This window comes from Canis lupus, chromosome 38 (assembly GCF_003254725.2).
Source record: "Canis lupus dingo isolate Sandy chromosome 38, ASM325472v2, whole genome shotgun sequence".
In the NCBI taxonomy this organism is placed as follows: Eukaryota; Metazoa; Chordata; class Mammalia; order Carnivora; family Canidae; genus Canis; species Canis lupus.
Window position 1 is genome coordinate 15,921,357 of NC_064280.1, and position 27,775 is coordinate 15,949,131.

Consider the following 27,775-nt stretch of genomic DNA (forward strand, 5'->3'; position numbering starts at 1 on the left):
GAGAAGCAGGCTCCCTGCGGGGAGCCCCATGCAGGGCTGGATCCCAGGACCCCGGGATCACGACCTGAGCCAGAGGCAGATGCTCAGCCACTGAGGCACCCTTCTCAAACGTTCCCAGAACAGCGTCACAATTTAAGGAACGGTGTTTTGAAAAATAAACAACCTGAAACCTGAACTTGTCTAAGAAAAGCCCCTGTTCACCCAACAGCCTGCGTGATGGCAGCCGGGAAAGGTGAGCACAGCCCTGAGAACAAATTGTATCCGGTAAGCGGGCGGCTGGAGGGGCAAGAAAGAGCCGGGCTCGGTCCCATCTGTGCAGAGGTGACCGGCCCGTTAAAGGGACGATGTGTGCAGGTGGGGAGCTCAGGGGAGCACCGACCACAGATTGGTCCCTAGAAACGCGGTCGGGCCCCTATGCCCGCTGGCTGGCGACTACACAAGCCTGGATTGGGATCCCTGGGTGGCTCAGCGGTTTGGCGCCTGCCTTTGGCCTAGGGCGCGATCCTGGGGTCCTGGGATCGAGTCCCGTGTCGGGCTCCCGGCGTGGAGCCTGCTTCTCCCTCCTCCTGTGTCTCTGCTTCTGTCTCCATCATGAATAAATAAATTAAAAAAAAAAAATTAGAAGCCAGGATGGCAGCCTCCCGCGGAGAGGTGGGGACAGGCCCCGGCTCTCGGCTCTCAGTCCGGGAAAGGCGTTTCTGCAGGAGATACGCGCCTCAGAGCACAGAGGAGGGACCCCTAACGCCGCAGCCCCCCGCCCCCCGCCCCAGGGCGAGCTCTGGAAGGTGGGGGCCCAGCCTCAGCCGAGGCCCGGAGGGTGTTTATGGCAGGTGGGGTGCGGGGCACTGGGGGGCACTGCGGAGGGGCTGAGGTCGTCCCCTCAGGGGCCGGAAGTCACAGCCGCCCTCGGGGCTTGTCTTTTTTTTTTTTTAAGATTTTATTCATGAGAGACACAGACACAGGCCGAGGGAGAAGCAGGCTCCCTGCAGGGAGCCCGACGCGGGACCGATCCCAGGTCTCCAGGGTCACGCCCTGGGCCACAGCCAGGCGCTCAGCCGCTGGGCCACCTGGGCACCCGGGCTGCCCTCGGGGCTTGTCTCTCCGCAGACGCTTCCACCCGGGGCGCGAGAACGCTGCGTCCGTCCAGCAAGCAGCTCCCGCCTTGTAAAGCCTCCGGGTCCGCCGCCCGCCGGCCGCTTCCCGGGCTGGGTCCCGAGCGCCCCATCCGGGCCCCGAGGCGGGGCGGCCTCCGCACCGGTTCTCGCGCGGGAGCAGGCGGCGGAGGGGCCGCGTTAGAAACGGGGTTAGGGCAGCCCCGGTGGCTCAGCGGTTAGCGCCGCCTGCAGCCCAGGGCGTGATCCTGGAGACCCGGGATCGAGTCCCACGTCGGGCTCCCTGCGTGGAGCCTGCTTCTCCCTCTGCCTGTCTCTGCCTCTCATTCTCTCTCTGTGTTTCTATGAATAAATAAAAATCTTTAAAAAAAAGAAAGAAAAAAGAAACGGGGTTAAGGGGGGGCCGGGGGAGGAGTAGGGGTAGGGGGCGGGGCGGGGGGGGAGGTAGTGGGGGGCAGAGGGGAGAGCGAGTGGGAGGGCCGGGGACGGGGGGGTGGGAGGGAGCGGAGGGGCGGGAGGAGTGGGGCGGGGACGGGGGGAGGGAGGAGACCGGGGGAGGGAGTGGGGGCGGGGCGGAGGGGAGAGCGAGTGGGAGGGCCGGGGACGGGGGGGGGAGGGAGCGGAGGGGCGGGAGGAGTGGGGCGGGGACGGGGGGGAGGGAGTGGGAGGCTTGGGGGCGGGGCCGGAGGGAAGGGCCGGCGGGGGGAGGGGGCGGGGGCGGGGCCGGGGCCGGTGCCGGGAGGCGGGGGAGGGGTGGGGGATGGGGCTGGAGCCCGCGTGGGGCGCGGCCGGGGACGGGGCTGGCAGGGGGAGTGGCGGAGGCGGGGGTAGGGAGTAGGGGGCCTGGGGGCGGAGCCGGGGCAGAGGGGCGGAGCCTGCGGGGCGTGGCCCGATGGGGGCGTGGCCGGGGGCGTGGCCGGGGGCGTGGCCGGGGCCGGGGCCTGTCCTGCGCGGGGGGCGGGCGCAGCGAGGGGCCGGCGACCAACCCCGGGAGAGCGGGCGGGGAGGGGGCGGCGGGCGCGGGCCTTCCCGCTCACGTCCGGTGACGGCGCGGGCCGCAGGGAGCGCAGGGCCAGCCCCGAGCCGCCGCGCCCGCCCCCCGCCCCCGCCCTCCGCGCGCCCCCCGCGCCCCCGCGCCCCCGCGCCCCGGCCGGAGCTGCAGGCGTCGCGCGCCGCGCGCTGGGCCATGGGCGCCGCCGGCTCGTGGGCCCCGCGCCGCCTGGGCCTCCCCGCGCCCTCCCGGCCCGCCTGGCTGGCGGGGGCGGCGCTCGGCCTGGCCGCCGCGGCGCTGGGGACGGTGGCCTGGCGGCGCGCGCGGTCCCGGCGGCGCGGGCGGCTGCGGCAGGTGGGCACCGTGGCGCAGCTCTGGATCTACCCGGTCAAGTCGTGCAAGGGCGTGCGGGTGAGCGCGGCGGAGTGCACGGCCCTGGGGCTGCGCTGCGGGCACCTGCGGGACAGGTAGGCCGGGCTGCGCGGGACCCGCGGGGCGGGGGTGGGGGCCGCAGCTCGCGGGAAGGGGTCTCGAGGTCGGCCGCTTGCGTCTCCTGGGCTGCTGGTTGGACGCTTGGTCTTGGAGCCTTCAGCGGGGAAGGTCAGCTCGGGTCTGGTTCAGATTTGGAAAGGTAGGTGGGGGCCGACCCCTGCCCCTGTCTAGAGAGGTTCCACCTGCGCAGAGGGGCAGGGGCGACCTGGTTATTTCCAAGGTTGCCCCTCCGAGTCTCCTGCTCCTTCTAAACTTTCTGATTGTCTCTTAGGCCACAGCACAATAGTAGGACATAAAAATGCCGTGAGCCCTCGTGGCGGACAGGAGCAACGCTGAACCGGGTCTCGTTCAAGGACACTGGCTTCGGTCTTGCTGGGGCTTGTTCCTCCCACGTCCCCAGTCCCGGAGCAGGTGCCTCAGGTCCTGACCCAGGAGGTGGGGAGACTTGATCCACTTTCATAAGTAACGAGCAGAGTGAAGTTTTGTGTTGGGAAGACGGGGTGTCTGGGGCACTGCAGATGTAATATTTGCCATTAAGGAAATAGTGTGTCCCCTCTCCCCAGAGGCAGAGAGGTTCTTAGTGAAGGACTCTGGCTAAAGTCTCTACCCACATAAGGCCTGGTGTATGCAAATTCCACCCCCCCCTCCCCAAGAGAAGAGGTGTCCTGTCATTTAACTCATCCCAAAGGTGAGGCTGGAGACACTCACGGACACAGAATTGTGCAGCCAGATATCGGGGAGGTTCACTTGATGGTGAAGGCTGCTAAACTCTAGAAAGAGCAACAGATTCCCCTTCTTTGGTTCATTAGGGATAAGATGCCTTCCCCTCTGGCTGGGGTGGTTTTGTTCCTTTACATAGAGGGAGGGGAGGGTTGTTTGCACGTTGGTCACTCAAGGAATCTTCTAGCAGAGGCTGCCTGCTGCCCAGATTTCATTCCAGGACACACGTATTCACTCTTCACTGCGGTCTTCTTTAAAAAATGTGGACTCGGGGCAGCCCTGGTGGCGCAGTGGTTTGGCGCCGCCTGCAGCCTGGGGTGTGATCCTGGGGACCCTGGATCGAGTCCCACATCGGGCTCCCTGCACGGAGCCTGCTTCTCCCTCTGCCTGTGTCTCTGCCTCTCTCACTCTGTGTCTATGAATAAATAAATAAAATATTTAAAAAAAATAAAAATAAAAAATGTGGACTCAAAAAAAAAAAAAGTGGACTCACAGCTTTGAAAAAACTTCAATTTGTTTTAGAGAAATGCTGTGTATGCAGATCATGTAACTCTCGAGGATTTTCCATCCTCCTTCACCCCTGATTTCTAATCCCGGAGAGATTTTTGTGTTCTGTTTTTATTTTTAGTAATCTCTACCCCCAGCGTGGGGCTAGTACTTAGAACCCTGACACATCCGGAGTCACATGCTGTACCAGTGGAGCCAGCCAGGCACCCATAATCCCGGAGAGGTTTTTATTTTCACTCACTCATTCATTTATTTATTTAAATCTGTATTTTATTCAGATTTCCTTGGTTTTCACTTAATGTCTTTCTTTTCCTATCTTCAGATCTCAGCCAGGATACATTTATAATTATATTTAGATGTCGGGACTCCTGGGCTTCTCTAGACTGTAGTAGTTTCTCAGGTTCTTATTGTTTTTTGAGAGCTTGAGAGTTTTGAGGAATCCCAAGCGGGCATTTTGTAGAGAGTCCTTCAGTTTGGGTTTATCTGATGTTTTTCTTGTGGTTGACAGGGATTATGGATTTTTGGGAGGAAGAGCAGAAAGTTCCATTCTCCTTGTGTCACATCAAGGGTGCACAACTTATCAACAGAACTTAAAAAAATTATTTAAATTCCAGTTAACGTACAGTGCAGTATAAATTTCAGGTGTACAGTGTAGTGATTCAACACCTCTATACAACATCCAGTGCTCATGACAAGTGGGCTCCTTCATCCCCATCCAACCAACCGTCCACTTCCCCTCTGGTACCTGTCACTGAGTCTGTTTCTTGGTTTGTCTGTCTGTGTCTTTTTCCCTTTGCTCATTTGTTCTGTTTCTTAAATCCCACCTATGAGTGAAACCCTACAGAATTTGTCTCTGTCATATTTCAGGAGAGGAGTGAGTCACCTGAGGAACCGTAACATTTAAAGAGCCACTGGAAAGATTTTTAAAACTTAAAAAAAACCAAAAAAAACCAAAAACCCTACTTTAATTTTGGGGATGTCTGGGTGGCTCAGTAGTTGAGCATCTGCCTTCGGCCCAGGGCGTGATCCTGGAGTCCCGGGATCAAGTCACACATTGGGCTCCTGGCAGGGAACCTACTTCTCCCTCTGCCTGTGTCTCTGCTTCTCTCTCTCTCTCTCTGTGTCTCTCATGAATAAATAAATAAATAATCTTAAAAAAAAATAAAACTTTAATTTTTCCTGAGAGTCCCATCCCAGACCTATGGAATCAGAATCACCAAGAGCTGGGGCGCTTGGGTGGCTTAGTCAGTTGAGTGTCTGCCTTCAGCTCAGGTCTTGATCTCAGAGTCCTGAGATCGAGCCCCTGAAGTGGCTCCCTACTCAGCGGGTGCCTGCTTTTCCCTCTCCCCCTGCCTGCTGCTCCTCCTGCTTGTGCTCTCATTCTTTCTCTCTCTGTCAAATAAGTAGATAAAATCTTAAAAAAAAAAAAAGTCATCAAGTGTGAAGACAATGCATGTAGTGTTAAAATCTCCCCAGGTGAACCTGATGCTATAATTAAAAGACTATATCTGGGGTCATTTAAGACAGAGAAGAGCATGTTCAGAGCTTATTCAAGTATGAAGGATTAGAAAAGCCTTCTTACTGCTGGGAAAACTTTAGGCACAGTGGACCTGGACACCCTCCAGAAACTGGAAGAAGCAAAGACTCATGGTGCACAGTTAGAGAAAGTGGCCTTGTGCTACTTCCCCACTTGAAGCACTGAAGTTGTTTCTCAGACAGATTTCCAGCTCTTATCTGTCTCTCTTCTGATCATCTGAATGACTGTTTCCCCACTTCTCGTCACGACTTTGCTGTGATGATTGCTCTTGAGGAACAAAAGGATTTGTCTTTGGCTTTTCTGCTCCTGTGGGTATCTTACAATAAATGGAACTGTATCAGTGTCCCCTTTCCCCTTGTTTTGAAAAATAACTGCTTGGGATGGGGAAGGTGAGGTGTGCACCTCCTGGGAGGGGGTGGGACAAGGCCTGGTTCAAATCCATGGATTTGGTGCATCATGTGCCTGGGACATCGAGCTGAATCCTGTCCCATAGACGATCTTACACAAGCCTCGGCACAGTCATGAGGCCTCGATACGATCTCCACTCTGCAAGTAAAAAACAACAGTATCAGAAAGGATGAGTGTCTAACCCAGGGCAGTTGTGTGCTAGAGGGATGTGAACTCAGTCTCTGGGGGCACAGCAATCATGCACACTTTTTTCAATGTGATTTAAAAGAGCGAGGATTGCACAGAGGATCAAGAGACCCGCACACAATCATCTAAACTTTCCCAGCCTCATTTTTTTTATTTACAAAAGAAAGGGGTTGGACTTCATGATCTCAAAGACCCTAATTAATCGAGGTTCTGTTTATATTTTTATTTTTTAAAAGATTTTATTTATTTATTCATGAGAAAGAGGGAGACACAGAGACACAGGCAGAGGGAGAAGCAGGCTCCATGCAGGGAGCGCGACGTGGGACTTGATTTGGGATCTTCAGGATCATGCCCTGAGCTGAAGGTGGCGCTAAACCGCTGAGCCACCCGGGCTGCCCTAGGTTCTGTTTTTTAATTTTTTTATTTTATTTTTTTTTAATTTATGATAGTCACAGAGAGAGAGAGAGAGAGAGAGAGAGAGAGAGGCAGAGACATAGGCAGAGGGAGAAGCAGGCTCCATGCACCGGGAGCCCGACGTGGGATTCGATCCAGGGTCTCCAGGATCGCGCCCCGGGCCAAAGGCAGGCGCTAAACCGCTGCGCCACCCAGGGATCCCTAGGTTCTGTTTTTTAAAGGGTAATTGAAACTCGGAAGCAAGCTAGAAAGAACTTTGCTAAATGACTGCTATTCTCTCAACTTAAGACTTTAATAATAATGAAACTGCAAACAGTCTAGAAGGCAGGAAGAGGCCTCTTGGATTTAATTCCATTTTTTAAAAATATTTTATTTATTTATTCATGAGAGACAGGCAGAGACATAGGCAGAGGGAGAAGCAGGGTCCATGCTGGGAGCCCAATGTGGGTCTCGGTCTCGATCCTGGGACTCTGGGATCATGTCTGGGCTGAAGGCAGATGCTCAACCACTGAGCCACCCAGGTGTCCCTAATTCCATTTTGAACCTACATCTTTGGAACCATTCTAGGAAGCTGGGCTCTTCCTCCATTAGGGCTTTTGTCTTCAGATTTCTAAAACTATTTGGTCCAAAGCTCGTTCGTTCGTTCGTCTTTTCTTTTCTTTTTTCTTTTCTTTTCTTTTCTTTTCTTTTCTTTTCTTTTCTTTTCTTTTCTTTTCTTTTCTTTCTTTCTTTTCTTTTCTTTTCTTTTCTTTTCTTTTCTTTTCTTTTCTTTTCTTTTCTTTCTTTTCTTTATTTTTTTCTTTTTTTTCTATTTATTTATTCATGAGAGACAGAGAGAAGGAGGCAGAGACATAGGCAGAGGGAGAAGCAACCTCCCTGTGGGGAGCCTGATGCGGGATTTGATCCCAGGACCCTGGGATCATAACCCGAGCCTGCTGAGCCACCCAGAGGTCCCTTGTTCAAAGCTCTTAACACATTTGTGAATGTTTGGCGTGGGCACCCTGGACTTTGAGCTGGTTCAAAGTCCACCTCGCAGAGCAGAGCTCTGGCATGGCCTGATTGGCACAGAAGGTGGGAGGGTTGGTTGCCCTCTTTGACCTTGTAAATCCCGCTCTCCTTGGTGGGTACATATGACTCAGTCGGTCCTAAATCTTCGCTGGCCCTTCTGAAGCCAGCCTTTGATGTTTTCTGCACAGACTGTGATCTCCTGGAGAAATGCGCTCTCTATGCTTATCATCCTGGGTGTCTTTACCTCTTGCCTGCCCCCTCTGCCCCCCTTTTCAGGCACTTCTGCTTCCCAGTTCACTTTCTAAGTTTAGCCATGAGGTGTTCCAGCTGTCCTGGGCTCTGCTCCCCCCACCTCTGTGATCACTCACTGTTGTTCTTCTGGAGAATCTGAGCTCTGGCCTCCACACTGATCCTCACACTGCACACTCCTGTTTTAGGTGGAAAAGAAGGTGTTAGTTTGGGGACAGCTCGGTCATGAAAAATCCACCCGTCAGACTTACTCCTTAATTTCAGATCTGTCAGAACAGAGATACTTATTCACTGGGCATCATTTGAGTGCAAGCGGTGACAAATGTCATTACCCCAATAGACAGGGTAATGAGGGTGGTCGGGGTATGTTACAGGCAGCAACTTTTTATTCTTTTTTTTTTTTTAAGATTTTATTCATTTATTCATGAGAGAGAGAGAGAGAGAGAGAGGGGCAGAGACACAGGCAGAGGGAGAAGCAGGCTCCATGCAGGGAGCCCAATGTGGGACTCGATCCCGGGACTCCAGGATCACACCGTGGGCTGACGGCAGGCGCTAAACCACTGAGCCACCCAGGGATCCCTATTTTTTGTCTTTTATTGGAGTCTCTGTCCTATCCTGGCATTTGATTTTCTGCAAGCCACCACCTGACTTTCCCTTTGCAGCAGGTAGCACAAAATGTCCAGCCCCCACTTCTCCCGGTTAACGCCCAGGGGAGGTTGGAGCAGGTTGGAGGTTACAGCAGGTTGGAGCTCAGGGTGGGGCTGGTGAGCCCGAGTGAGGGCTGAGGTGGAGGTGGGTAGAAGCCCAGGAGACTTAGCCCAGGGAGGGCCTGGCCTCACTGTCAGAAATGAAGTGCAGACTCCTGCTGGGACAAGTGTCTGGCTGTGTGTAGATCTCGGAAGGAGTCCTGTTTGGTGCCAAGGCACGCTGGAAGTTTAAGGTAAAGGCTTTGGTAGGATTAAACAGCAGGGTCATCCAGAGCTCTGCACCCCAGGATGAGGCTGGAGATAGGAGCAGGGCCCAGCCTCGAGGGAATGGAACTGCAGCAAAGTAGCAGGGATCCCCTTGGTCACAGAGCCCCGTAGCTGAGCTGCCACACAACCCTGGGAGCCAAAGACATCTGAAAGGAATAAGGTGGCTTCTCAGGAGGCTGGGGGCCTGCTGCTGCCCAGCATCCCAGCTCTTGGATGGGAAGAGCCAAGACAACTCCTCAGATGCCTTTGCACTGTCATACCCCCACTGCCATACCCTGACGCCAGGTGGCAGGCACAGGTGGCAGCCAGCGTGCTGCTGGGCTGCAGGGAAGGGACACCTCCTGGGGTCAGGTGAGGGCCGAGATGGACCTGCCTGCACTCTGAAATCAGGTTTCCTCATCAGGGCATTGCAGGCATTCCCATTTGGTTCCAGTCATATTTGGAAATGTCTTCCTTAGAGGAGCCGCCCCTCATTCTGGAAGAGGCTGTCCTTTTTATCCTGCTCACATTTGGAAAGCCCGAGCTTTCAGCTGCTGCTCATAACTCAGGGCCTGTGGACATCCCCACGCACCGCACTTGTGTTCTGTCTCAGACAGGTGGTATTGAGCTTCCTTTCTCTAGGGGACAGAATGCTTTTTTAAAAGATTTCATTTATTCATTCATGAGAGACACACACAGAGAGAGGCAGAGACACAGGCAGAGGGAGAAGCAGGCTCCACGCAGGGAGCCCGACACGGGACTCGATCCCCGGACCCCAGGATCAGGCCCTGAGCCAAAGGCGGCGCTAAACCACTGAGCCACCCAGGCTGCCCTTTAAATATCTTTTCAGAATCAGGGATCCCTGGGTGGCGCAGCGGTTTAGCGCCTGCCTTTGGCCCAGGGCGCGATCCTGGAGACCCGGGATCGAATCCCACGTCGGGCTCCTGGTGCATGGAGCCTGCTTCTCCCTCTGCCTCTCTCTCTCTCTCTCTCTCTCTCTCTCTCTCTCTCTGTGACTATCATAAATAAATAAAAAAATTAAAAAAAAAGACTTAAAAAAAATATCTTTTCAGAATCAAATTGTTTGTGTGGTGTAACCCCAACCATACGCTCTGTTATAGATAAAAGCATAACCGACGTACCCAGGCCAGCCTCCCTTCCCCTTTCTAGGAAAGGTTAGCTGATCTCCCCACTAGATAGGATGCAGCGTGAAAACCCATCTAGAACCATGGGCTCTCCAGAGGTAAGTGGAGTTCTGAGCTAAGTCATGTTCGTGGGAATCTTCATTCTCTGAATCAGAACCTGCATACGAAGAGGAGAGGCTGCTTGGGGGTCTCCCGATGTCAGACCCCAGTGCCACCGCAGGTTAAACAGAGTGGAGGCCTGTCTGGATCCTTTGGAATCCCGAACATCACAAGACCCTGTCTAGAGTTGTAGTTCACTTGGGCCGGTGGTTTGGGTCCCATCGTGTTCCACAGCAAAAACACCTGGAAGACATTCGCTTCGACTGGGAGTGTTTAAGGAGTGTGGGGAAGTTTATGTCCAAAGCAAAGCCCCAAAAGGAGGCACCAAGATTACCTAAGAGGAGAGGAGGGAAGCTCCCTCAGCCCATCTCATTTTCTGGATTTGCAGAATCAGGGATTTTCACACATTGGCCAGATAGTCTCTCCCAGGGCTGTTTCTTCCAAGCAAGGTGCTTTTTGGGGGCACCCACATTGGGATCCAAAGAATTTGACCAGGTCAGGATAATTATCCAGAGAAAATTTGCTGGATCCGGAGTCTGAGCAGGGGGAAAGTTTTGATGAAACAGAAAGCTGGCAGGGGGGGTGGGGGGGGCGGATGGGGGGGGGAAGCCTCTGAGAGGGTGGAGGAGGCTTTCCTGAGCATGTTCCTGTGTGTTTTTTGGCAGGTTTTGGCTGGTGATTAAGGAAGATGGGCACATGGTCACCGCCCGGCAGGAGCCTCGCCTGGTGCTGGTGTCCATCACCTGTGAGGGCGAGTGCCTGATGCTCAAGGCTCCGGGCATGGACCAGCTGGTTTTGCCGAGCAAGCTGCCTCCCTCAAACAAGGTCCACGATTGCAGGTGCTCTCCTTGGGGCCCCTGGGGTGCTGCGAGGGACGTGATTGTCCTGTAGACTCCCCGTCCCTGCACGCTGTCTGGCTACAGTTTGTATAGTAGGTGATGGGTTTGGTGAAGGAAAAATTTAAGAGAAGCCTGGCCGGGCCTGGGATCGAGCCAGTGGTCAGGCATGAGTGGGTGAGGCAGAGTGCTGTTTTAGGGGGTCCCCGGGATTTGTTTCTTAATTTTAAAATTATTTTATTTTTTAAACTTAAATTGCCAACGTAAAGTATGACACCCAGCGCTCATCACATCACATGGCCTCCTCAGTGCCCGTCACCCAGTTACCCCCTACCCCCACCTACCTCGCCTTCCACAACCCTGTTTCCCAGAGTCAGGAGTCTCTCATAGTTTGTCCTCCTCTCTGATTTTCCCCCACTCAGTTTCCCTCCTTTCCCTTATGGTCCCTTGCACTAGTCCTTATATTCTGCATATGAGTGAGACCAGATGATAACTGTCTTTCTCTGATTGACTTATTTTACTCAGCATAATACCCTCTGGCCTGGGATTTGTTTTAATCAGGTATGGTAAGGCATGCAGAGGTGCAAATGACCGTGATGAAGAAAGAAGTTTTTTTTTTTTTTTTAAGATTTTATTTGTTTATTTGAGAGAGATCGAGAATGAGCACAAGCAGAGGGAGAGGGAGACGCAGACTCCCCGCTGAGCAGGGAGCCAGACATGGGCTCAATCCCAGGACCTTAGGATCATGATCTGAGCTGAAGGCGGACGCTTAACAGACTGAGCCAAACAGATGCCCTGAAGAAAAGAAGTTCTCTGTACTCACAATCCCTGGAAATAGGGGGCTTGCATGTCATGCAGGGCCACACCGAGGAGCACCAGGCTTGGTCAGGAGGTGGGCTGGGGTACGGTGCAGGGTTGGGGGACAGGAGCGAGAGCCTTTACTGTCGTTTCCACAGGAAGTACCAGGTGAGACGACGTAGACAGCCTCAGGATTGGCTAGTTTGAGTAATTTCATTGTGGGGCGGAGAGGCTGTCTCTGGGTGTCTGATACCAGGCCCTGGGTGATTAGGGCTGGGGACAGTGGGCCTGAGTGAAAGAGCCCATAGAGGAGGCAGTTGGGGCGGAGGCTCTGCATTGCTTGGCATGCATGCAGAAGGTGAGTGGTTTCCTACCTGTAGGATTGGACTAGCCTGGGAGGGGCAGTGCTTTCCACATGAGCAAGGCCCCAGGATGCCAAAGCATCAAAAATACAGGAAATCCAAAAGCATGGTTGATACCTGTAGAGAGGGGCTGCAAAGGGCCAATCTTTAGAGTTTGTCTCTGTTTATTCAAGTTGGGTGGACTTCTGTTCAGCATTGGCAGCCCCCCAGCCAGGCAGACAGGAGGATTAGTGGACTCTAGCAGCCGTATTTCAGGGTTGGGTGACAAGGGTGCTAGAGCTTTCGAGGTGACTGCAGCCTCTCAGGTCTCTGCAGCGGTCAGGTGTAGGAGATTCCCACCTCTGGCCTAGATAGGCCTCAGGCCTGGGCTTCCCTTCAGTCTATAGGACTCCTGCAGGGCGGTCACATTCTAGGCCTCATGGGGGCCTTGGCCTGTGCAACCAGGAAGTCCTAGAAGCTCGGGTACTCCTCATGGGGTGCTCTGGATCCCTTTGTAACACCTGAGCATTTTCAGCTTGTGGAAATTGGGGTTGTCCAATGGTCCCAAGGCTCAGGGGAAAGAGTATCTGAGCTGAAAACCATCATTCAAGGTTCTGAAATTTCAAGGGTCTGAAGTAATAATTCATTGAGTGTAAAATTTAGTTAATTAACAAGTATTTTGGGGGTGCCTGGGTGGCTCAGTCAGTTAAGTGTCTGACTTTTGGTCTTGGCCCTGGTCCCGATCTTAGGGTTGTGAGTTCAGCCCATGTTGGGCTCCAAGCTGGGCATGGAGCCTTCTTAAATAAAAAAAAAAAAATTTTAATGAATTATGAGCAACAGTTTGATTAGTGGCTTACGAGGTAGATATCATTAATTCTGCTTCACACGAGGAAGACAGGACTCCTATCCTTGTCACACAAGGCAGAGCTGGAATTTGAACCCACTTGCCTCCTAGCATTTGCTCTTAACGCCTCTGCACAGGGAGGGGAAATGCTTTGCTGTATAGGATTTGATTAGTTTTTGTTTTTTGATTATGGGAAGAACTTTCCCATAAAACTGTTTTTTTTTTTTTTTTTTGTAAAAATCCATTCACAGGGGCGCCTGGGTGGCTCAGTTGACTTAAGCATGGGACTCTTGGTTTCAGCTCAGATCATGATCTCAGGGTCGTGCTGAGCTCAGGGCTCTGTGGGGAGTGTGTTTCTTTCCCTTTCCCTCTGCCTTTCTCTTTCTCTCTCTCTCACAATAAATAAGTCAATCTTTTTTTTTTTTTTTAAATTTATGAGAGAGACACAGGCAGAGGGAAAAGCAGGCTCCATGCAGGGAGCCCGAGGTGGGACTTGATCCTGGGTCTCCAAGCTCACACCCCGGGCTGAAGGCGGCACTAAACCACTGAGCCACCCAAGGCTTCCCAATAAGTCAATCTTTAAAAAGAATCCACTTGGGGGTGCCTGGGTGGCTCAGTGGTTGGGCGTCTGCCTTTGGCCTAGGTTGTGATCGCAGTAACAGAGATAAAAATAGTTTGCAAGTCAACTCACCATCCTATGAGGGGTACGTAGCTTTTAAACGTTTGGTTCGTGGTTCCCAGGCAGACAGCCTGCTGTGTTACCCCAGGCCCTGCCCACCTGTGAGTGGGTGCTGTATCACCCTCTCCAGGTCACAGCTGCAGACCAGGGTCAGGGCACTGTGTGAGGTCACAGGCTAGAGAACGGTGGGCATTCCAGTCTGAACCAGTTCTAGCAGACTCTACGCTCAGGCTGCATCTACCACACGGTCGCCCTGCCCCCTTCTGAAAGCCTCGTGAATCCTCGCTACTCCAGGTGTGGCCCAAGGACCCGCAGCTTAGGCATCCAGAAGCTTCTCAGGCAGGTGGCATCTCTGGCTCCAGCCAGGCCTTCCGAAGCACAGTCTGCATCTTTTTTTTTTTTTTTTTTAAGATTTTATTTAGTTATTCATGAGAGAGACAGAGAAAGAGGGGGGCAGAGACATAGAGAAGAAGCAGGCTCCATGCAGGGAGCCTGATGTGGGACTCGATCCCAGGACCCCAGGATCACGCCCTGGGCTGAAGGCGGCCCTAAACTGCTGAGCCACCCAGGGATCCCGCACAGTCTGCATCTTAACACGATCACAGGGATTTGTAGGCATATTAGGGTTGAGAAGCTCCTCCCTGGAGCACCTTCTGCTCTTTCCCCTTCTGTGTCTGCCCAGCCTCGGCCCCGGGCCTGAGGACCCCCTCCTGGCCCCCTGGGGTGGTCATGGTCAGGTCCCAGCCGTCCAGCTGTTGCGGCTTGGACGCCATCCGTCAGCATGTCAGGGCAGGACAGTAACCCTGGCGCTCTCTTGTGACCCTTCCAGGCTGTTCGGCATGGACATTAAGGGCAGGGATTGTGGCGACGAGGCAGCTCAGTGGTTCACCAGCTTCTTGAAAACAGAAGCTTTCAGGCTGGTTCAGTTTGAGAAGCACATGAAGGGAAGACCGTCGAAGGAAATTTTCTCTCCTGTGGTACCGAATTACCAGGTGAGCTCCCAGAGCGCTGCCCTCCTGCCAGTGGCCTGTCACCCCCGTGTGTCCGGCTTCCTTCTTGACCCACAAAGGGCCTTGCTTGGGACCCCAGTTAAGAAAGTGCAGGACTGGCCCAGGTGAGGGGGGCCGAGGGTACGTCCTGGGCAGGTATTGGGGTTGGAGAGGGAAGTGGCTCCAGGTGGAGTGTGTTCTTCAGCAGGTGTGGGGTGTAGAAGGTGTCAGGTCCTGTGGAGGGAGAAGCCAGGGGTGACCCCCAGGGACACGGGGCTCGGGAGGCATTCAGATTGGGAAGGTGAAGTGAGAAGTCCATTTGGGGCTGAGCCAAGTTTCCTGAAATCACCGAAGCAGACTTCCTCCTGGGTTCCCTTTGCCATCAGTGTGGTCTGGTCATTTGAGGCACTGAAAAGGCGCTTTCTGAGGAAGCCAGGCCTCTGGGCCAGCTCCAGCCCAGACACCAAAGCCTTTGATTCTGCAGCGAGCTAGGGTTTAACATGCAAGCGCCTCAGGTGGCTCCTGCTTCCTCCCTGAACTATGAGCTCTTGGATCGCAGGGGTTTTTATCTGCTTGTTCCCTGCTGTTTGCCTGCCTAGAACAGTGCCTGGTACGGAGCAGCTGCTCCATAAATGCTTGTTGAGTGAGTGGGTGTCGTCCGAGGAAATTGGGACCAGAGCGTAGCTGATCGGCAGCAGATCCTTCCCCTGTTTGATGAGGATGTTGTGGGAAGGGGTTAGTGCTGGGCGCTCGAGGGAAGAACGGGGTGAGTCCTGGGAGGTGATGATGGCTCTGAGCCTTGCCTGCTGCCTTCTGTGTGGTGGGGGGACCCCCAGCGAGGCCCCGCCGTGGGAGCCGGCCTGGCCCTGACTTGTCCGGTTCCAAGACCGCGGTGTCCCCTCTCCTCCCGGAACACCACTGGCCCTCTGCACTGCACGCCCTCTGCGCACCACTTCTGGACTTGGCTTCGCTTTCGGTTGGGCTGAGGCGTTTCATGGGGCAGGGAGGCCTGATGGCACCGTGTTCTTGGCTCAGGTGGCCTACCCAGACTGCAGCCCCATCATGATCCTCTCCGAAGCCTCCCTGGCGGATCTGAATACCAGGCTGGAGAAGAAAGTGAAAATGGACCAGTTCAGACCCAATATTGTGGTGACAGGCTGTGATGCTTTCGAGGAGGTAAGAGGCTCACTGCTCTTGTGCAGTAAGCTCAGGTGTGCTGTTCAAGATGCTAACGGAACGGCTGTTCCCTTCATGTAGCACCAATGCAGACCCTCCACGGTCAGCTGCGAGGAAGACTCTCCTCTCCCAAGAGCCACCTTAACCTGGTGGAGTTGCCCACTTACTGCTGCCACCATCACCTCGCTGGCCTCAGGGGGGCGCTGCTCACCCTTTCATGCTTAGGCCCCAAAACAAGCAGTCAGAACTTGGAGTTGTATCAAGTCCAGAACCAGGCTAGAATGTATCCTTATAGCCCAGAGATAACTAAAAGAAAATGAAGATGAGGAGAACAGCTAGGAGTGCAAGGATTTGAGAGTCACGAAAGGCCCAGCCCCCAAAGTGGAGGCCACGAGGAATCAGGAGATGTGCCTGTGAACAGGGCCCGGGTTCAGTCCCAGAGGATCCGCATGCTCTCCTGTGTGGCTCAGAGCAGGAATTTCCACCCTCTCCAGGCAGAGCCCCTTGTCGCCCTAACAGGTCAGCCACACCAAAACCCAGTTGTCCTGTGATCTGTACAGAAATACATGGCTGGGTGTTGCTTTGTGCTAAGAGACATGGGCAGTCCTATTAAACATCGGGGATGGGCTAAACCTCATGAGCCCTGGAAGCAGCGATGACAAATCCATTTGTTGGGTGTTTTCTGGGTATCAGGCACTGAACTAATGTCTTATGTCATACGAATTACTCTGCATGATCCTGACGACAATCCTGTGAGGTCTGTATTACTGTCTCCTTTTGATAAGGGCATTGGAGCCGGAGGGCCTTATATACTTGTAGGACATGTGATTGTAAGTTCTGGCCTGAAAACCTCAGACTTGGACCTGCAGCTCCTGAGATAGTGAGGTCATGCTTCCAAGATAGAAATCCCAAGTAGCTAACTCCGAGGGGAAAGGCTCTTCGTTCTTTGTTCCCTTGAGTGGCCACATTTCCTTTTGTGTGAGTAAAATGTGCCCCTATTTGCTGGTAAGTGTTTTCCTTTATTTATTTTTTATTTTTATTAAAAAAATTATTTGATAGAGCACAAGCAGGCAGAGGGAGAAGCAGGCTTCCTGCTGAGCAGAGAGCCCGATGCAGCGCTCAATCCCAGGACCCCAGGATCACAACTGAGCCAAATGCAGACACTTTTTAAAAAAAAAATATTTTATTTATTTATTCATGAGAGACACAGAGAGAGAGGCAGAGACATAGGCAGAGGGAGAAGCAAGCTCCCTGCGGGGAGACTGATGTGGGACTCGATCCCAGGGCAACCACACCCTGAGCCCAAGGAAGATGCTCAACCACTAAGCCACCCAGGCATCCCAAGTACTGTCCTTTATTTTTTAATTTATTTTTATTTTATTTTTTTAGTACTGTCCTTTAGAATAAACCTTTGCAGGGGCACCCAGGTGGCTCAGTTGGTTAAGAATCAGACTCTTTGTATCAGCTCAGGTTGTGATCTTGGGGTCGTGAAATCAAGCCCTGCATCAGGCTCTGGGCTCAGCGGGAGCCTGCTTGAGGATTCTCTCTCTCTCTCCCTCTTCTTTTACCCCTCCTCTCACTCATTCTCTCTCTCTCTCTCTCTCTCTCCCCAAATAAATAAAATCTTAGAAAAATAACCACAAACCTTTGCACCAAGCCTAGAACAAATCTTCACACGTGTAGGCACTTATTATCTTTTTATTTTTTATTTTTTGGCACTTATTTGGTAATTTAAAAAATAGCAGTGTTCACAGAAGTTGTCTCCTTGTTGATGCTATCCCGTTGTTTGTTATGTTTTCTATAATTCCTCTTCATATTCATTAAAAATATATTTTTTTAATTGATAATCTATACTGGGCCAGGCACTATGTCTAGGAGCCCTGGATACAGAGGTGAAAAGATACAGGTCCTGCCCTTTGGGATTCCCTGATCTGAGAGGAAGAGCCGAAGGACGACAGCCCAGGGCCAGAAGCGCTGTGATGCACACGCTTAGCAGGTGCACAAGGATGCTTAGAAGCAGAAGTGCCTCAATCTGCCTGGAGAAGGGAGTGTGAGGGTGGAGAGGGGTCAGATCATGCCACCCAGAAGCCGTGCTGGGGTATGTGGGTAGTTATGTGTGCTGTGTGTGCCAGCGAGGGTGAGCGAAGGTCACTGTGGGTATCAGAGGCAGCCCACTGAAGACCTCAAAGCACAAGAGGCCGTGACTTTAAGGGGTGCCCGGGAGCCTTTCAGAATTGCAGGAGATCCAGGGGCAAATAAGAAGTGGCAGGAAGAAGCTGGACCCAGAGCTGGCTGGAGCTCACCAAGGCCGAGGAGTTTGGATTTGATATTGTGGATATTGAAGAGCAGGTCATGATTTTGAGCAAGGAGGTCGTTAAGGTTTGCATTCATCCAGCAAATATTACTGATGCGCACAGCGTGCCAGGCACAGTATTACTCTGGCAGTTCTCTAGGACGTGCACTGAGAGGGAGGGACACGTGGGGCAGAAACACCAGCGCCAGGCTCCATCACCAGAAGGTCTCCTTGAAAAGCTGCAGCTGAGCCAGGCCTTGTGTGAAACCTGCATCAGGTTCGAGACCAGGCGGGTGACGGGCTCGGCGGCACCATCCCGTGTCTCCGGCGGCGCTTGGAGAAGCCCTGGCTACAGAGGGCAGGACAGGCCGGGGCCCTGACATCCTGGGGCTGTCAGTGCCTTGAGGAAGAGACCCAATTTTTCTCCCCAGGAGTAAATCCAGATTTGGTGGGACTTCAAGTTTATACAATGTGGGGGGGCCTCCTTCAATAAAGACGATAGCAGGTGCAGAGCCTAGAAGGGGACTAGCCTGCCTGTGTCCCCGCTGCGGGCCAGGACTGTGCACAAGCGTGGAGTCAGTCCTTAGACACTCGCGAAACACCCATGAAATCCATGCTCGGTGTTGATGCAAGCGGCTGAGATTCAGATTAGAAATTAGTCCACGAAGCAAAAACTCTTTCACAAGAATCCTGTAATTGCACCATTATTTTCTGAGAAATTTTCTTTTAGGGAGTACCATTGCTCCCACATGGTCTCCACTGAAGGTACTCATTTAAGTAGGATTTTGAACCAAGAGGAATGAGAAGGAAAGATCCTCCCTAGCCACATTCCTGGCTAAAGAATTTTTGCTTTCCTGCAATTTTCCAACTAAGGAGTTTTGCTCTTCTGGGACTTATCAAAGTGAACCTGAGGTGATTGTTCTCTTAGGCAATTTGAATGGGTGGAGTCTTTTTAAATTTAATTTTATTTTTATTATTTTTATTATTTTTTAAAAATATTTTATTTATTTATTCATGAGAAACACACAGAGACACAGGCAGAGGGAGAAGCAGGCTCCATGCAGGGAGCCCGATGTGGGACTCGGTCCTGGGACTCCAGGATCACACCCTGGGCCAAAGCAGGTGCTAAGACTTTTGTTTATCTGGTGTGTGTGTGTGTGTGTGTGTGTGTGTGTGTGTGTTGTGTGGGTGTGAAAGAACATTGGGTGGCTCAGTGGTTGGGCACTTGCCTTCAGCCCAGGGCGTGATCCTGGAAACCCGGGATCAAGTCCCTCATCGGGCTCCCTGCATGGAGCCTGCTTCTCTCTCTGCCTGTGTCTCTCCCTCTCTCCCTCTCTGTGTCTCTCATGAATAAATAAATAAAATCTTTTAAAAAAATTAAAAAAAAACAAAAACCCTTAGTTTTTTTTTTTTTTAAATAAAAACTCTTAGTATAAAACGATGCTGACGTTACTGATTTATTCTCCCTGAAATTAGGAAGGCTAATAGTTATGGGCCTGATGCATTAACCTGTCTACCTGGCACTGTTGCACAACCATCACCTTTTCAATTAGTGGGACTCTATTAAATATTGATGTAAAATGATGACGTACATAAATATTTAATAGAGCAACTAATAATAAAAAAGAGCAAATCTAAGCATGGTGCAAAAAGTCAGGCCATTTTTTATTGCAAAAATATAGAGCAATAGTAGAATGCATTGTGCAACATTTACACTTTGTGACCCAGAGTACTTTATACTTTTTCCATGTAACTCAGAATGTTACGCAAGTTTTAAAAGGTGGCCTCCCTTGGGCCGGTGTGGTGTGTGTGAGTTCTGGGAATGTGGAGCAGTGGAATTTAAAAATAATACAGTTGACCGATGCTTCTTGTCTGTGTGCTTGGCCATTGCTAGTAGAGTCAGGGGTCAGGGGTCAGGTGTTTCCTGAACTTTGCTCACTTTCCTGGTAAGCAGGACTTGACTCTTTTTTTCTCTTCCTTCCCTTCCCTTCCCTTCCCTTCCCTTCCCTTCCCTTCCCTTCCCTTCCCTTCCCTTCCCTTCCCTTCCCTTCCTTTCCCTTCTTTCCCTTCTTTCCTTTCTTTCCTTTCTTTCTTCTTTTTTTGCAATCTTTTGTTTGTATCATTTCTTACCCTGCAGTATGAAAGAACTATGGAGAAGCTTGCAGAAAACCTTTGGTGTATTGTCACTCAGGAAGTGATTCTTCAAGAAGCTTCTAGACAGGTGGTAGATCTTGAAGCCAGGCAGCTGTGGTTGGACTCGAAGTCCCATCACTCACTGGTTGTGTGAATAGGGTCCTCTCTGTACTATCCTTTGCAGCTGTTGAGAAGCAAAGATTTTATAAACCATCATCACCAAAATTTCAGTCCCTCAAATCTAAGTGGGGACGACTTAGGATTTTACTTGGGAGCTTAGATTAGAAATGTCTGTCCTGAGGGCACCTGGGTGGCTCAGTCCATTAAGCATCTGCCTTTGGCTCTGGTCATGATTCCAGCCAGAGTCCTGGGATCGAGTCTTGAGCCCAGCTCCCCACGCAGCGGGAGGTCTGCTTCTCCCCATCCTCTGCCCCTCCCCCTGATTGTGCGCGCTCTCTCTCTCTTAAATAAATAAAATCTTAAAAAAAAAAAAAAAAAGTTCTCTGTCCTGGAATAAGAATATCCTATCTGTCTGGCTTTGGGGATTTCTGAAGAAGCAATGCCAACAGCAGCATATAGAACAATAACAAAGTAACAGTAACAACCTAGTCTCCCAGTTATCAAATGTGCATTATGTCCCAGACACTGTGCCAGGCATTTCATGTGCTGGATCTGACTTAATCCCCCTACTTTCCAAAGTGCAAGTCATAACCCATTATTGGGTTATAATTTCAGTTTCAAGGACCCTGACTAGCATTAAAAAAAAGAAAAAAAAAAAGACTAAACAGGATAAAAGATATTGGAGTAGACTATACACAGTAAGGTTAAGGATTGATTTGTGAGCGGCTGGCTGGCTCAGTCCTAGAGCAGGAGACTCTTGATCTCAGGATTGTGAGTTCAAGCCCCACACCGGGTGTGGAGCCTACTTAAAACAATTGTTTTGTAAGACTTTTGTTTATCTGGTGTGTGTGTGTGTGTATGTGTGTGTGTTGTGTGGGTGTGAAAGAACATTGGAAAACAATGTAAAATGTAATTTTTAAAAAGTACTTTATTGGGGCATCTGGGGGGTTCAGTTGGCTAAGCGTCTGCCTTGGGCTCAGGTCACGTTCCCAAGGTCCTGGGATCGGCCCCCACATCAGGCTCCCTGCCCAGTAGGGAGTCCACTTCTCCCTCTCCCTCTTTGTGCAGGCTCCCTCCTTCACTCTCAATCTCTCTCTCTCTCTCACACTCAAATAAATAAATACATACATACATACATACATACATATTTAAAAATAAATAAAAAAAGACTTGATTTTTTTTTTTTTTTTTTTTTACAGCAAGTAGAGGTTTGCAATAAAATTGAGATGACAGTACAGAGATTTCCCATCAGCTCTGGTGTGCGCAGCCCCCCTTCATCAGCACATCGCTCGCCAGAGTGGTATGTTCCCAAGGGTAAACCTATGCTGACACGTCACGGTCACCCACAGTCCATAGTTTACCTGAAGGTTCGCTGTGTTGTCCATTCTGTGGGTTGGGGCAGATGTCTGAGGACACATCCAACATTGTAGCATGGTGCAGAGTATTTTCACTGCCCTAAAGGTCCCCTCTGCTCTGCCTTCTGCCTCCACCTTCACCTCCTCTCCAACCCCCACCCCTCTGACAATTTTACAGTCTCCATAGTTTTGCCTTTTCTAGAATGTCTTCTGTTTGGAACCATACGGTGTGTAGATTTCTCACATTGGCTTCTTTCAGTTGGTAATACACGCATTTGAGTTTCCTCCACGTCTTTTCATGATTTAATAGCTCGTTTCTTTTTAGCACTGAATAATTTTCTGTTGACTGGATGTGCCGCAGTTTAATTTATCCATTCGCCTACTGAAGGGTATCTTGGTTGCTTCCAAGTTTGGGCAAATTATAAAAGGTAATGTTTTACTGTGGTTCGTTGAGAAGTGTCTGGTAGTCATTGAAGCGAATGGTGTTTTCACCTCCCTCCATAGCTGTGGAAGCTCAGGGAGGTTGAGTTACTTGCCTAACGTCACACAGCTGGTGTGTGGCCAGGCTCTCTGGGTGTCTGAAGTCCATGAAGTCCAGCCATTTACAGGGCTATCCCTTGTTTATTTTTTTTATATTATTTTATTTTTTTTTAAAGATTTTATTTATTTATTTACGAGAGACACACACACAGAGAGAGAGAGAGAGGCAGAGATACAGGCAGAGGGAGAAGCAGGCTCCATGCAGAGGGCCCGATGTGGGACTCGATCCCAGGTCTCCAGGATCAGGCCCTGGGCTGAAGGCAGGGCTAAACTGCTGAGCCACCCGGGCTGCCCCTATCCCTTGTTTAAACCACTGCTGGGCCATATAGCAAAAACCATATTGGGTCCTCAGTCACCATGTGGTCAAGGGGAAGAGGTATGTGCTTCTGGAAGAAACAAGACAGAACAAGCATCAGGTTTGGCATCATGAAGATAAGCCCAAATTTCATGTTCATTGACTTTGCTAGAAGGAAGCTGAAGGCATCTAAGAGTCATTTTTCTTTCAAATGAATGAAAAGCACCAAGAAGAGGTCTATCCTAGGCATATATAGTCCTCCTTTCAAGTAAGGGCTCCCCTGTGCTCATCTGGGGAGCTTTGCTGACAGGCACATTTTGTTAGGAGCCTTAGCCAAGTCTGTCCTTGTTTAGAAAAGCCAAAATGATGAAAGCACGGGAGACAGGACTGCTGGGTGGAGGGGAATAGTAACACACTCATGTTCCTTTTTTTTCTATTTTTTATTTTCATTTTTTAAGATTTTATTTATTTGAGAGAGAGAAAGAGAAGGACCAGGGGTAGGGGCAGAGGGAGAGGGAGAGGGAGAGGGAGAAGCAGGCTCCCCACTAAGCAGGGAGCCTGGAAGTGGGGCTCCATCCCAGGACCCTGGGATCATGACCTGAGCCAAAGGCAGATGCTCCAACTACCTGAGCCACCCAGGTACCCCCCACACTCATGTTTCTAAAGTTGAGGGACGCCCGGGTGCCTCAGTGGTTGAGCATCTGCCTTCGGCTCTGGGCATGATCCTAGGGTCCTGGGATCGAGTCCCAAATCAGGCTCGCAGGGAGCCTGCTTCTCCCTCTGCCTGTGTTTCTGCCTGTCTCATGAATAAATAAATAAAATCTTAAAAAAAATAAAGTTGACAGGTTTTATCTATCTATCTATTTATTCATTTTTTAAGCTGACAGCTTTTACTAAAGGATTTTAAAGGTTCTTTGCAGCCCTACAGTAATATAATTCCTTTTGTCTTTTTCTTCTGTTAATATGTATGTGTGTGTTCAATAGAGAGTTTATCACAAATCTCTCTCAGACTCTCTCTCCGATATGACCTCTTGGTTAGCTTTTCTTTCTTTTTTTCCTTTCTTTTCCTTTCTTTTCCTTTCTTTTCTTTTCTTTTCTTTTCTTTTCTTTCTTTCTTTCTTTCTTTCTTTCTTTCTTTCTTTCTTTCTTTCTTTCTTTCTTTCTAACAAACACTTCAGTTGTACAGTCTATGTCCTGATTTATTTATTTATTATTTTTTTATATGTCCTGATTTAAAAAAATAAAATAAAATAAATTACTTTCATACTGTGTTCCTTACAGTAAGTAGCTTCCAGGGAGTGGAAGCTAGCTTTGCAAAAGCCTGAGGCTTCTGTCCTTCCCTTTTGCCTGGATTTTTCTCAAACAACAAATTCCTCCTGGCACATTTATTATGCACTTGGGTTTACAGAAATGTGCCTCCTGTGATTCTGTAGGAACACACACACCAGCCACTGTGTGATGGGAGGAGATTGACACTTTTTTTTTTTTTAAGATTTTTATTTATTTATTCATGAGAGACACACAGAGAGAGGCAGAGACACAGGCAGAGGGAGAAGCAGGCTCCATGCAGGGAGCCGGATGCAGGACTCGATCCCAGGTCCCCAGGATCACACACTGGGCTGATGGTGGCACTAAACCGCTAAGCCACCAGGGCTGCCTGAGACTGACACTTTAAGGATAAAGTTTACTGCTTCTCTACACGGTGTTGCCCAAGCTCAGGGTCATGAGAAAGCCACGAGAGAGAAGTGGACACCAGGGCTGCAGAGATGTGGCAAGCTTTTGAATGATTCAATTCAAGAATCTTTCAGATAAAGTTAATTTTTTCAATTATAAAAGTAATTTTTTGAAGTACCACTTCCCCTGTGCAAAGAAAAACTTGAATAAAAATCCTTCCCCATCCTACCATCAAAGAATAACCTATGATAACATTATATTGTGTTTCCAGTATTATTTATATGATCCTGTATGGGTGGTATCGAATCCCACCATTTTTGCGTAATGGTACGTGGCGAACACAGCTCTTGTCTTTACAAATTCTTCATTAGGATATTTTTTTGTGGTTCTGTATTAGTCCATTTTGAACTGTGCCATAACAGTATAATCGAGCATGTAGGCCATTTCCCTTTAATAATGAACAGCTTGGTAAACCAGTCTTTTTTTTTTTTAAAGATTTTATTTATTTATTCATTATGAGAGACACAGAGAGAGGCAGAGACACAGGCAGAGGGAGAAGCAGGCTCTATGCAGGGAGCCCGACATGGGACTCGATCCTGGGTCTCCAGGATCACGCCCTGGGCCAAAGGCAGACGCTAAACTGCTGAGCCACCCAAGGATCCCCTGGTAAACCAGTCTTTATCTGCACTTCTCAACTTAAGAAGTGCAAAGTCAAGGACGCCTGGGTGGCTCAGCAGTTAAGCGTCTGCCTTCGGCCCAAGGCATGATTCTGGGGTCCTGGGATCGAGTCTCACATCAGGATCCCTGTATGGAGCCTGTTTCTTCCCTTTGCCAGTGTCTCTGCCTCTCTCTCTCTCTCTGTCTGTCTTTTGTGAATAAATAAAATCTTAAAAAAAAGAAGTGCAAAGTCAGAATCGTAAGGGCTTGTCATATATATTGCCAAGTTGCTTTGCAGAAACCTCGTACCAATTTCAGTTGCCACCAGTTGAGCAGAAGCGCACCCTTGTCTTTGTACGCCTGCCAGCATCGATGCCTGTAATCTTTACGAAAATCCGATTAAGTGCAAAGTCATGTCTCCTGTACATTGGTAATTCTTAGTGAAAGGAATCTTGTGTTCTAGTCAGTCTGTGAAGGAAGTTTGGCCATGAGATAGAGTTTTACTTCAGCTGAGGAAAATGATTTTCTGCAAGTCTATACATTGGCCAAGGTTCCGGAGGCTCATGCCTGCAACAGATGTTTACTGAGAATTCGCTGGGTGCTCACCTCTGAGAGAGATGCTAACCTTGCAGAAATGAACTCCCTGTGTTTGCCTGCAAGGGTCTCATGATGAAGCAGGATCCGAGGGCTCAGCAGCTGGAGGGTTGAGGGACGTGACATTGCGCATAGGAGACCAGAGAAAGAAACACTTAGCACAGAGTATGTGTGTGTTTGTAGGAAGGTTGCTACAGGGTTTCTTGAGAGGGAGAGCCTTTAAATAGTGCAACAGGGCATTAAAGAATATTGTTTTGCATGTATATCTTAAAAACAAAATTTTTGGTTTGAGATAGTTGTACTGTGTGGTGTAATGGGAAATATGTACTTGGCGTTTGTTCCCTAAAACAACTCCTAAAACCCTTGGCATTTCCTGAGTGATAGAAGTGATAGGAACACTTTTTTTTTTTTTAAGGTTTTATTTATTTACTCATGAGAGACACACAGAGAGAGGCAGAGACATAGGCAGAGGGAGAAGCAGGCTCCACTCAGGGAGCCCAATGCAGGATTCGATCCCAGAACCCCGGGATCACGATCTAAGCCGAAGGCAGACGCTCAACCACTGAGCCACCCATACACCCTTGAGTCAGGCAGTTGATTATGAATTCCTTCAAGTTTTCTTTTTTTAATTATTATTTCTAATTTAAACAAAGCAAAGCAAAAAAAAAAAATTTAAACAAAGCAAATGGAAAATGTATATTTTGATGCGCTAGGGTGTTAATTTTTTTTGAAAGTCAGCTGAAGGATGATTAGCACAGCGAAGGCTGCTAAATGCACTGAACCCCTAGAATGTGATTTTTGTTACTTTTCTATGTGTGTGGGGGGGCTTTTTGTTTTTGTTTCAGTAGACTTCAAATTTGGTGGTTTGGAGGAATGAACATCATTGTTTTATTCTGGAGGGAAGTTCTTTGATGGTGTTTCTTTCCCCCAAAATTGACCTAGATAGTAAAATTTTGTGCTTATAAGAAAGAGTTAAAAAATGAAGAGCAATGCTTCGATTAAAATTGTGAATGAGAAAAAAAATGACCGAAATGATTTTAAAAATGTGTTGTTGAGATGATAATGCTTCTCAGAAAAAATAACACAAAAAAGGGAAATGAAAAAGTTAAAAACTCATTATAAAAATACTGTTTAAACTTGAGGGGCCTGGGGAATCCCTGGGTGGCTCAGCGGTTTAGCGCCTGCCTTCATCCCAGGGTGTGATTCTGGAGACCCGGGATCGAGTCCCACGTCGGGCTCCCTGCATGGAGCCTGCTTCTCCCTCTGCCTGTGTCTCTGCCTCTCTCTCTCTGTGTCTCTCTTTTGAATGAATAAATAAAATCTTTTAAAAAAATAAGTGAACTTGAGGAGCCTTCCAAAATATTGCTATAAATATATATATTTACATACACCTATATATACACATGGCTGTACCTACAGGGTTTTTTTTCTTTTTTTTATCACATAAGCGGACTTATCCTATGTATGGTATCTATACGGATGTGCTTTCTTCACTCAGTAACATCCTGCACATGAGTCAGTTGCTAGAGACTCACATCGTCCTTTCCACTGCCCAGTGATCATCCTATAACGGGCCACATGTAGCCAGTCCCTTGTTCGTGGCTTCCCCAGCTCGCTGTGCACTTGTGGCATCGTTGATACCAAACCAGAAAAACAGCTAAGGATTTCTAAACCACAAATTTGTTTCTTTACTCATTCATCTTTACTCATATTTCTAATTTCTAATTTGAAGCAATTAGAAATTGCTTCTAATAACCGAATGTGTGACATAAGCTACTAAACTTAGGAGTAGCAGTTAGAGAATCAGGAGCAGGGTATGAACAGGCACCGATCTTGTGACTGAGGTTCAGGAGGTAGAAGGTTCGGGAGCTGTCCTGGGACCAGCGGAGACCCCGGCTGGAGGTGTAAGTGCCCGGAAGCTCTGTAGCTGTTGGTTGGGTAGACTTGCTGATCCAACCTGTGTTCTTCAGGATAGTTCTTTGGATGACCCATGGCAACAGCGGAGCACTCAGGCTTTTGTCACCTGGCTTTCCATCTTACTCTCAGATGTCTTCTTGTCCATCTCTGGTGCCTGGATATTTAAGAGCCCATGTTGGCCTCCCTTCTCGCCTGGTGCTCCCCCACCCCACACGTGTGTGTATGTGTATATTGTGTCTGTGTGTGTGTGTGTATACGCACATATATACAACGTGTAGAATATATACACAAATATGGGATAGATGTATTGTTTTCTCTCTTTAAATATATGTGTGTAGCTGTGTGTGTGTGTGCGTTGTGTGTATGCACAGAGAGAGAAGGAAACGGAAGGAAAGAGAGGAGGGATTAGAAGCTCTTGTCATACATTTATTTATTTTAGAAGATTTTTATTTGAGGCACCTGGGTGGCTCAGTGGTTGAGCGTCTGCCTTTGGCTCTGGTAGTGATCCCAGAGTTCCGGGATTGGTCCTGCATCCGGCTCCCTGCGGGGAGCCTGCTTCTCCCTCTGTCTGTGTCTCTGCTTCTCTCTCTGTGTCTCTCAGGAATAAATACATAAAACCTTAAAAAGAAAAAACCTACCCATTAAAAAATAAAAGATTTTATTCATTTATTTGAGAGGGAGCACAAGCAGGGGGAGCTGCAGAGGGAGAGAAG

General features: G+C 49.7%; 1 protein-coding gene and 2 long non-coding RNA genes across 8 annotated transcripts in view; all 3 read left to right on the forward strand.

Annotated features, from left to right (window-relative positions):
• Window positions 1-2,272: 2,272 nt before the first annotated feature.
• The window catches only part of LOC125752112 (mitochondrial amidoxime reducing component 2-like), an 81,364-nt gene continuing 55,861 nt past the window's right edge, over window positions 2,273-27,775 (forward strand). For 5 of the 6 annotated variants that reach the window (XM_049106969.1, XM_025420961.3, XM_025420962.3 and 2 more), the window contains exons 1-4: window positions 2,273-2,570; window positions 10,487-10,660; window positions 14,149-14,311; window positions 15,344-15,484. In XM_049106969.1, coding sequence (XP_048962926.1) covers window positions 2,299-2,570; window positions 10,487-10,660; window positions 14,149-14,311; window positions 15,344-15,484 — 750 coding nt within the window. In that variant the 5' untranslated portion in view covers window positions 2,273-2,298. Of the gene's footprint in view, window positions 2,571-10,486; window positions 10,661-14,148; window positions 14,312-15,343; window positions 15,485-16,269; window positions 16,458-27,775 lie in introns of those variants that run through there. The other variant, XM_025420963.3, reaches the window with a different exon arrangement.
• LOC125754563 (uncharacterized) lies at window positions 2,592-3,585 on the forward strand. Its single transcript, XR_007409170.1, has 2 exons — window positions 2,592-2,734; window positions 2,867-3,585. It is a non-coding gene; the product is annotated as an uncharacterized LOC125754563 (long non-coding RNA).
• LOC125754564 (uncharacterized) lies at window positions 21,242-25,375 on the forward strand. The gene is made up of 3 exons (XR_007409171.1): window positions 21,242-21,330; window positions 21,711-21,813; window positions 24,850-25,375. It is a non-coding gene; the product is annotated as an uncharacterized LOC125754564 (long non-coding RNA).